Genomic DNA, 11,149 nt, shown 5'->3' with positions numbered 1-11,149 from the left:
GACTGTTTTGTCTCCAGGTGATTGAAGATGTCGAGCAGCGGTGAAGAATTTTACAACACGTTCTATAATGCTTTTACTTGAGAATCATCCGAAAGAAGATCTGAAACAAGAGAATATTCGAAAGAGATCTCAGAGAATTTGAAATAAGAGAATATGTATGGAAGCCAACAGAAACCACCGAAATTAATGAAGATTGAAGATTATAGCTGGTGGAAAAATCGATTTGAGGGTTAGGTAAAAGCTTTTGCTCCTGAAAGTTGGTTAAAACTAAAATACAGATATACAGAACCAGTAAAAGAAGGAGGAGAGTTAATAGATGAAAAAGAATTCACAGAAATGGATGTAAAAAATGTTGTAGCTGAATACAAAATGATTACATTGATAAAACAGTCAGTGAGAGAAGATATCATTTCGCTACTTGAACAAGAGAAAACATCGAAGAGTTTATGGGAAGCTTTAGAGAGAAAATGTGTAGGTACTTCTGAGATTGTGAAAAACAAAAAGAAACTGTTACGTAAAGAATTTGATTTATTTGGTTGTATGAAAAATGAATCTGTTTGTAAAATGATCGAGAGATTTGGGCATCTGAAAATGGAGCTGACAAGACACAAAATTACATACACTCAAGAGGAGTTGGTCGATAAATTGTTCGATTCGTTGCCGAATGAGCAAGATTGGCAATACTTTGCCTTGATGTTGATGAATACAATCAAGCCTGAAGAGTTGACAGTGGATTTGCTAATCGAAAGACTAGAAAGCCACGAGTTGGAGATCAAGAAATCTAAAATCAACAATTCAGCTTATCAGCAAAATGTGGAGTTGTATTACAGAGGAGAACTTCCAAAGGCTGGATCCCCAAGAACAGCATTTTCTGCAGAAAGTTTAAATTCTGTGAATCATGAAACTTCTCATAGTGGTTTTCACAGTGGATCTTCTTCAACAACTTCAAGCCAATCTGCATCAAAGAATTTATTTCAGTGGATCTGAAGAATGGGCAGAATTTCAGTGAAGAGTCAGCAAAACAACAGATGGTATTTTTGGCCTCTGTATTAGAGTCCTATGAGAGTCTTGTGGCAGGAAAGATAGGCAACACCAACCTGACGAAGGAAGACTATGACCAGATTGATCCGGAAGAGATGGAATTGATCGACATAAGGTGGTGTATGGCCAGTGAAGTGAGAAGGGCACAGCGTTTCATGGAGATAACGGGAAGAAAGTCTATTGGTGGACCATCTACCAAGTTGGGTTTTGACAAGTCTAAAGTGACATGTTTCAAGTGTAAACAGAAAGGTCACTTTAAGCGTGAATGCAGAAATGCGTATGCTGATGATTTTGAAAACCTGTTCAAAGAAGATTACTACAAGAAAGCGATTTATCATCAGAATAAATCAGAACCGCCAAGATTGAAGCAGCCTGAAGAAAAATCAAGAGCTCTGGCAGTTATTCATGACGATGAAGGTTACGACTGGAGTCAAGTTCTTCCTGAAGAAGATGCTGTTGGATATGCATTTGTAGCTAATGTTGATCATGATTTATGGTGGAGAAGAGATTACGCGAGATGGGAAATTGAAAAATTCAGAGAACCACTCAAAGAAGCCCAAAGAGCCAAAAGATGGAATAATGAATTGGAATGTTACTTGGATCCACAGGGTAATCCGGTTGTTAACCCACCAAAGGTGGATTTTGAGGCTGTAACAAATTTGATTCCAAAATAGGATACTTTCAACACAAGAAGGTTATCTGATAAAGAATATTTGCCAGATTTGTTGAACAAGATAAAAGAAGTATGTGAAGCAAGTCTACCAAAGGTGGTAGAAATGAACAAGAGGAAAGAAGAGGAGTTGAAAAAGCTGGTTGAAGAAATGAAGATTATGGCAAAGAATGATGTTGAAGGAGAACAGAAGATTGAAGAGAAGTTGGAAGAAGAAGAGAAGAAAGAAGAAGTTGAGAAAATGAAGAAAACTGAAAGATTGACTGAGATAAAGATTGAGAATTTGAAGTCTGCTAGTGATGAAGTTGCTGGTGATGAGAAAAAGGAAGAGCTGAAACAGACAGAGGCAGCTGAAAACACCAATGTGCAAATCACTGAGGTAAATTCTGATTCTAAAATCTTAAAACTGATTGAACAATGCAAGAAATGCATGGAAATATGCAGAGCTTGTATTGAAAAGGATGAAATAATCAAAACAAAAGATATTGAAAAAACAAACTTGAAAATGTTTTCAAATTAAAATGTAAAGAAATGATTGAAAAAGAAGAAATTTTGAAATTAAAAGTTGAAAAGCTAACACAGAAAGGTCATGATCTTGAAGAAGAAAATAAGATTTTGAAAGAAATGTGTACAGCTAAATGTGTTGGTTGTGTGGAGAAAGATAATAAGTTTCAAGATTTTCAAAAAGAGTATGATAATTTGAAGTGGTCAAGTCAGAGAGTACAAGAGGCTTATGATACTTTGAAGAAACAAGCTAAAAGTTTTGATGAAAGATTGTCTGCAACATTGACAACCAAAGAAACGTATGAGAGAAAGTTTAAAGAAAAGCAACTTGAATTAAACAAGTATGTTGATGAAGTTGCTAATCTCAAACAAGTTCTGGCAGAAAAAGAAAAGATTGTTACCAAACATCAAAGTTATCATAACTTTTCATACATTCTCGAACGCATTTTCAACATCACACCAGATGATAAAGATACTAATAAGAATAATAAAGGTATTGGTTCAGAGTTTCATCAGGTTCCACCACCATTGAGAAACAATTATACTTTTTATGATGAGGAAAAGGTGGTAAAGGGTTTGAACATAGTTGACCAATTACCTGAAAGTATCGATGTGACTTACTTCAAATCTGATGAAGCTAATGATTCAGAGGTGGTAAGTAAGGTTGTTGAAAGCGTTTTGAAAGATGAGTCAAACAAAGGTAAGTCTGAATCACATGATGAAAATGAGGGAAATTTTCATGATGGCTATGTTAAACAGACAAAATCCGAGAAAATTTTGAATGATGATTCAAAAGGACTGGTTTATACCATGATTGGATCAGACAAATTATTCTTAGATGTTGTATTCCCAATTCAGAATGTGATCTCAGAAAAGGTTGATAAGGTTTTCAAAATGGTTGAAATTGAGAAATCTGAAATTTTAAAGTTTGCTGGTAAAGGTCGTAAAACTTTTTATAACAAACCTGGTTTTAAAAAGAAAAACATGAAGGCTGGGTTGGGTTATAAGAAGAAACAAAGTTGGAAAAGAAATGAAATGCCAAATTCTCAAACAAAGATGAGTTTTGTTCATGGAACAACGACAGAAGAAGAGAAAGAACTAAAATTTAGACGACAGTCTATTGACGAGTTCTTAGCTCAAAAGAAAAAGCAACAACCACAGGTCAAAGATGTGTCCAAGAGAACATGTTTTAAATGTGATCAAATTGGACATCTTGCAAGAAAGTGTCCAAATCTGAAACCTGTCGATGTTGAGACCAAAAAGAAACTTGAAAATGTTGAGAAACAAAAATCTGAGAGTGTGAAACAAGATCAACCAGATTTGATTCAAAACAAACTTGGTGGTACAACACAAACAAGTTTGCTTTGAATCAAAATTGGAAATCAAACCAGAATAGGTTTGATCCAAGACAGATCTGGAATTCTCACACACCCAGATTCAGAACAACACGACAAAACCTCAACAGTTTTAGAAACCAAATGTTGTTCAAAAACAAAGTGTGCAAAAAGACTCACATTTTTACAAAAGAGGTACTCCAAAAGGACAGAAATGGAGTGTTAAGAAACAGATGACTTTTGTAAAAGAAGAAAATGTTGAAATGAAAATTGATAAAGTCATTGTGAATGATGACAAAGCGTTTCTAGCATTAAATGAAAGTTATTGTGTTGAATTGCCTAAGGTCCAACAGACCTGGGCTAAACTGTTCAAGTAATTGATGTAGTTTGAATGTGCAGGTGCTCAACAAAGCCGAAGATTGTGAGAATGGAAGTTGGGGCAGCCTGGCACAGGAAGAGGTGGCTGGACCCTGGTTTGGTTGAACAGGGAGTTTAACATTTTTTTGTATATAAAAAAATGTGTTGATTGAATTATGTCGAAACCCTCACGGCGGAACAAACATGATTTCTTCACAAGATTGAAAAACGGTTTTCAAACTGTCGAAAATCAATGGGTTGTAAATCATGGGGGTACTTTATGTTATATTTTCTGTAAATCAGTGCACAAAAAGGCAGAAAATTGTTGGCGAGACAAAGCTATCAGCATCGGTTATCAAATTTTTTTTGTTAATGTTTTTGAATTTTAGGGGGAGAAAAATTGTCCTCATAAAATCCAAAAACACTAGAAAATTTGAAAAAGTCAAAAACATGATAAAATTCAAAATTTGAGTTTTGTGTAAAAAGAGGAAATGATAGTACATTAGTAGACAGTTACAGTATGCTAAAGAAATGTAATGATTAAATAGCGTTAAACAGTCTCACTGATGATATGCCGATAGGTTTTTATACATTTAGTAAACTTTTTCGGGATATAAACTTAAATTCAAACTTGCTTATTTCGTGGGGAACACTACTTGGATATATAGGTAACCCCTGAAATCTCGTTTGAAGGGTCTCTCTTTCTGAAATACTAGGTCTTTATACTCAGTGATATCTGGGGCATTATTCCGGGACTTCTGCTGAATGGAAGTTCTGACCTAGTCCCCGAATAATACTTTTCACATTGCTTGAAACATAGCACCACCCTCAGCATAAAAAACGATGAAACATTGCAAAATGATAATCGTGTGCTATTGTAAAAAAATCCTCTAAAGGGGACACACCGAAAAGTCGAAGCCGTCATCTCTCTGCGTATACGGAAGTATCGACCTGACTCTCACGGTCCTCGCATCTAACCCCTTATAGATATCATCTGTGGTATACTCACCTGTAAGACTGAATATTGGGATCTGGATACGGGAGTATATTCAAGAGGTGGGACACATGAATGAGTTAAATTTCTAAAACACCTAATTCATTTCCTGAATCAGATGAAATTTGTGTGAAAATTTAAGAGGATCAGTATATCGACAATCTAAGTGAATTGTTTAATTCTTAATGTGTAACTAAGCTCAACGGTACTTGTGACTTGTCAAAAACTGATATGATCCTCTAACGCAAACTCAAACAAAAATATTTTCTGTAAATATGTTTGTACATATTTCTTTAGTGCTTTATATTTTCAGAAAATACAAAAAGATTTTGATTTCTGTTTTATTTTCGACAACCGATGTCTGAGATGCTGAGTTTCAAAATCTGAGTATGCTGTTCGCTAAAACTGCAAAAAATTTGTAAAGATTGTTGAAAAGGGGAGTGTTTTTGAAGAGATTGAAGAGCCAGATTACGATTTCTGGAAGTTTAAAATATTGTTACTCATAAACGTATGAGTGTTGTAGGTAAGAGTCCAGACTACAATCCCGACAGCATAGTCTAAGGGGGAGTCTGAAGACGAGCTCAAAGCAAGGGGGAGCTTGTAACCTGAAAGCAAGGTGTCGATCCCTAAAGCAGGGAAGTTTGATGAAAGGGGGAGCCTAAAGAAGCTGATAAGCAAGAGCAAGGACAAGATCCTGAAGAAGCTGAAGAAAAGAAAGATTGATAGATGATTACAATATTAGAAAATTTGGAAAGAGCTTGAAGACTGATCAAGAGTGAAGATGTGTCATGATTGAGATTAGACACTGAAGACTTCGTCAACATCCAAGGGGGAGTCTGTTAGTGCATTATGTCTGTTGACTTCGTCTTGTATCGAGTCATAGAATGAGATAGGATAGGATAACCAGTGCACGAGGTTCGAGAAACGGATTTTTAGGAAATTGGTGGTGATTCCGCTTGAAATGAACAAGACCATTTCAAGCGAAATCAGAAACAAGTGATTCCGCTTGAAATTGCCTTGTCCATTTCAAGCAAAATCACATTGCTATAAATAGGTGCATTTGGTTTCTCATTTGTAAGGTTCGGATCTGAGTAGCGAAGCTCTGCTGGATTGTCTCCAGGTTGTAAAACATTATCAGATCAATAATAGAGACATTATAATTACATTGAGCGTCCGTATCATTTATTCCGCCTTTGATTCGGATAAACAACTCTTCTGATCGACTCAGTCGGGTCACACAACGATCCTACAGTTATGATAGGTAGTTTATATGCCTTAGGTAAATGACCAAAATGCCCTTTTCATGCATAATTGGATTTTAAACATGTGTAACTTAATTTTTGTCACTTAAACTGATTATGCAACATATTTAAACATGTTAGGGCATATAATACTTGTCATAGGACTAGTTAGGCGTCTCGAACGCGCTTTTGCGCGACCGATGCGTTAACGTAGCGTAAGCTACCTTAATGGGTCGTAACAGGTCGTAAGCACTTAGGATAGGTTCCGATTTAGAATGTAGGCTTTCTTAAACCATATCACATGAGTTCTAATACTCATTTGGTTTACAAGACCTCATTCTACCCGATCTTCCGATTTAGGTGTCCATTTATTAACTTAGCAATCCGATTACTAGGTACCACTTGATTTCCTTGATTTGCCTGAGCTTTGTTAAGTTCATTAGATCGAGGATACTTTGCAATTCAATGTGAGTACATAGTTCCCCACTTTTACCGCTTTCAAATGTTTTGGGGTGATTCATATGTGCTAAACGATTTCGAGTTTCCTAAAACGAATGTCATGGTTTATATTGAACACAACAATTTCAGTTATATGAACAAACTTGCTGGGGCGTTGGTCGAAAGACAATTGAATGACATTCATTAACTATTTAAGCGGAACAGTAGTACGTTATGGTACCATAGGATATTATGATACCATAGGATCTGACAAATCCAGTTAAGTTACCCTTTGGTGGGTTGTTAATACGAGTTAAACGAGTAGGACGAGTCACACAGGTTTGAATGTATTCAATGAAACGACCAAAAGTTAGTTTTCACAATTTAAACATGAACCACTGGAACTATCTGAACTATGTGAATGATTTGAACCATGGAACCACTGGAACTATTGAACTATGTGAACTATTTGAACTATTTGAACTAATTGAACCACTGGAACTATCTGAACTATGTGAACGAGTTGAACTATCGGAATTATTCGAACTATCTGATCTATGTGAACTATTTGAACTATTTGAACGATTGGAACTATTTGAACTATTGAACGATTGGGTTATGGTAAGTGATTAGGTAACGGGGCGGGTGTAGTGTGATAAAAACATGGTGGATACGCCGCTGGTACTTCCTATATATAAGTGCTTTTAACACATTACATGTCGTTGCGTTCTCTAGATCACTTGGACGAATGTTTTCAAAACGAAGTTACACTACAAGGCTTTCCTTACAATATAAACCATACGAGTTTTAATACAAGAACGATTTACAACTTGGTTTACAAAGTCAAATGTTTTCAGTTAAGATTCATGGCTACAATGGTTTTGGTTTATACATATATCAACTTGTAAAAATTGATAGAAACATACTGCAATATCAAACTCTTTGATTTTCAAGATATATACTCGACAACTCTCGTAGTTGGACGAGGTATTGCAATATGAACTCAAGACCATGAATCTGACTCAGTCACAAAACCTATGTACTCGCCGACATTTTTATGCTGACGTATTTTCACATATGTTTCAGGTACCATAGTTGATGATGTTTGATGATGATTATGATGCATGCTCACATAGGGATGGACGAGGCCTTAGTGACTTAATAACAATGAAGGACGATATGTTCATGTTTTGCTTTTGATTTCGAGACAATGTAATAAACTTAGCTCAATAAAATGAAACTTCAATCCATGTGTTATGAAACAATGATTCTGTTACGACACTCCCCGACGTTTCCGCCGCAGTTTGTTGTTTTAATGAGGTCGGGGTGTGACACAAAGGTAAGAGACCCCACAGGTATAAATGGTTTTTGACCCCTATCGCTAATAAATGTACTATACAAGGTAACTGCAAAAACACTTGCTTTTAGAATAAAATTATGAATGCAGTATGTCTATCGCTTGCGTCAATCACGGAATGTAGCTGGAATGGATAAAACAGGATTGAAGAAATCAAGGTTGGAAGCTAAGGTAGCTTCGTACGAAGCCACCAGCTTCGTATGAAGCCACCACATGTTGATTGGTTCGAACCTGGTTCTCTATAAATAGAGGTCTTAGGTTCTAACAAAATAGAACTTTTGCATTCTTGAAGCAAAGCTCTGTCAGTTTGTTTTCATGGTGTAAACATTGTCAGATTAGTAAAGAAAACATTAGTATTTACATCTTTGTGTTTATTCCATACACGTGTTTGGATTCCGCACATTACACGTGTCGGTTCGCATTCAAGGTCAACGAATTCATCACGATCCTGAGAATTCACAAGTTGTATCAGAGCGGGTGCTTGATTGAAAGGACTGAAATCACAGAAAATCATGCTTCTACATCAGATTCAAAGTTGATTTTGTCACACCCTGACTTTTGCGGAAGCGTGATTATGTGTGACTTGCTTAATATCATTGCATTCAATCATAACAAACAACTATATGATAGAAACCATGATGTTCATCCATAATTAAGTTTCAAAGCATTACAACCAACATTGTTTTAAATCCAAACACAGACTTCAAGTTTAGAATACAACACAACCCAAGTTTTAAGTTCCATAATGGACTTGACACAATACAACAATAAACAATGTTTTGAAATGTATGTCTTTTCTAAGATGAGACATCCATTCCAAACCCTACAAAAGATAGGATGACATCATTTATTTCAGACACTACTTGAAAACCTTCAACGCCCGCCAGATCCATTTCAATTCCCTGAAATACATGTAGTTTGAAAGCATCAACAAAAGTTGAGCGAGTTCATGTGTTTTGTATGCGTGCACGAATAACCTTGTAAACATTTGTAAGTATGTATTTGTAAACCGGTATGAAAGCAACAAGGAAACAGATCAATTAATGGTTTGCAAGGCCATTAGTATGTGTGCAGTGATGCAGGAAGGCTCAAACCTAGCGGATTTTGTACTGGGCTTCCGGCTGGAAGACATAGTCACCTCATGGGCCAAATCCCGGTCCCAAGGGTGGGGCTCGCGACACTCAAATAGATCTATCACTCATGTCCCTCGGTCCTACTGCAAGGATTAATGGTCTTAAGCATTGTACCCACCACTCACATGATCTAAAAGTTCATTCCTTAGCTAACCATACCATATGTAAACATTTGTAAACAATTGTAACATGTATTTCGCCCCCGAAGTTATAAAACTGAAAACAGTTAAAAGAAAAGGGGGGCATGAACTCACAATCTTGCGTCTCGAATCCGGTGTAACTCAAAGCTGGTTCTCAATCGCACGACTACCTACAAACGTGCTACGGTTTATTAGACGGAGGATTCGTGCCTTCACTTTAGTCTTATTTGTTATGACTTAGTATCTTTGAGTTACAATTCTTAGTGTCATAGATATTATTCGAAAGTATATAATTATTTGTTAAAATAATAAATATTTTAACTTAAATTATATTTATTAATTTTTGGAATTTTTGTTAAAAGAGTATATTTTAACTTGACACATTATGTATTTATACATGTATCCTTAGACTTGTGTATTTTGCCCAAGTATCGGTGGCGTATTCGGGTGTGTATTTATATGTACGAGGATACATATTTTCTTGTATTTATTAAGTATTCTTATACTTAATTCTTGTATTAAATTTTCCGGAATAATATTTCTAATAAAAATTCACCAACATATATTCTTAAAATATATATTTTAAGAAATCATTTATAGAAATTTATCTATACTTCTTCTTGGCAAAAATATTTATATTTTCATATAAACCTCAAAAATAATATATTTTCAAGATTAACTTAGAAAATATTTATAAATCTATTTTTCACCCCAAAATAATATGTTCTAAATTTATTTAAGAAAATATATATTTTCTCCAAAAATAATATATTTTCTAGTAATTCAAGAAAACATATATATATTCCTCTTACCCAAAAATACTATATTTCCTTCTTGTAAAAAATATGATATATTTATGTAATAATCATAAAAATCATGTTTTCGTTTTCTAGGTTTCCAAAATACCGTTTACCAAAATCTACTTATGAACTTAATTCCGGAATATTTTGTAGCATATATTCCTTGTTCGATTTCTCCAATTCTTGGGTATAAATTATATATTTATTATCTTGGAATTTTGGTAATATTTTGTGTTATATTTCTTGGTATTTTGGTAAGTTATATTGTTTCAAGTCCTAAAATAATATAACTAATACACATAATATACAAGTAATCACACAAATTGTGACATCTAAATATATTTTCCTAGATACATATTTAGTCACTTTTATTATCAAAAACCAACCTCCAATACTTGTAATTTTTGTAACAAAAATTATGGCAAATTTTATATGAAAAATTATGGTTAAAAATACACTTGTAAACACTTGTTTAAAAATATTTTTCTAAGTGTTTCAATTCTAGAAAAATTTTGCCATAGTTTCCCCTTAAAAATGGAGGTTTCCATGCTTTTAAAGCATATCATTTTCTTTTAAAAATCATCACAATTCATCAACAATTCATACAATACTTACCAAGTGCCAAAATCATGCATTTTACGCTACTTCATGAACTTGAAAATTTATAAAAATTTGTAGTAACTTAGTATAGTGTTAAGTAAGCTTAGTTACCCTTTAAAGTGTGGTTATTTGTTTAAAAACATCATTCTTGAAGATTTTAGATCTTCACAACTTGTAAAAAGATTTTCCAAAAATATTTCTTTTTGAATTCTTCCTGTTAGTAACATGTTTCTACACTTGATTAATTACCAAAAATGTGATTAGTTTCTTTAAAACTCTTGTTTATGTAAATCTTGTAAGCAAACTTAGTTTCTTGAGAAAACTAGTTTTGAAACCATCCATGTTCATGACTAATATCATGTTTCATACTTTATCATTCAAGAAAAACACTTAAAATTTCAAGTTCATGTTTACATATAAGGATGATCATTTTGATTCATCACATAATCATCCTCTCACTTGCTAGATCATGTGTTTAATCACAATCTAGCAAGTTTCATATGATGTTTAACATCATCAACACGAATAATCAACAATCAA

The 11,149-nt window shown here is 34.3% G+C and overlaps 1 protein-coding gene across 1 annotated transcript; it reads left to right on the top strand.

Moving 5' to 3' along the window:
* The first annotated feature begins 591 nt into the window (after nucleotides 1-591).
* On the top strand, nucleotides 592-4,032 carry LOC118490413 (vicilin-like seed storage protein At2g18540). The gene is made up of 5 exons (XM_035988040.1): nucleotides 592-880; nucleotides 1,459-1,691; nucleotides 1,776-2,090; nucleotides 2,369-2,611; nucleotides 3,949-4,032. The coding sequence occupies exons 1-5, from the start codon at nucleotides 592-594 to the stop codon at nucleotides 4,030-4,032; spliced, it is 1,164 nt and encodes a 387-aa protein (XP_035843933.1).
* The last annotated feature ends 7,117 nt before the right edge of the window (nucleotides 4,033-11,149 follow it).

This window comes from Helianthus annuus, chromosome 3, assembly GCF_002127325.2.
Source record: "Helianthus annuus cultivar XRQ/B chromosome 3, HanXRQr2.0-SUNRISE, whole genome shotgun sequence".
Classification (NCBI taxonomy): domain Eukaryota; kingdom Viridiplantae; phylum Streptophyta; class Magnoliopsida; order Asterales; family Asteraceae; genus Helianthus; species Helianthus annuus.
This window is presented reverse-complemented; position numbering and strand designations above follow the sequence as displayed.

Bases quoted from the DNA above. Each gene is read 5' to 3' on its own strand.
- LOC118490413 (XM_035988040.1), top strand. From the start codon at position 592: ATGGAGCTGACAAGACACAAAATTACATACACTCAAGAGGAGTTGGTC. The intron at 881-1,458 runs GTTTAAATTCTG...ATGACGATGAAG, and splicing joins AACAGCATTTTCTGCAGAAA to GTTACGACTGGAGTCAAGTT. The intron at 1,692-1,775 runs GTAACAAATTTG...TTGTTGAACAAG, and splicing joins CAAAGGTGGATTTTGAGGCT to ATAAAAGAAGTATGTGAAGC.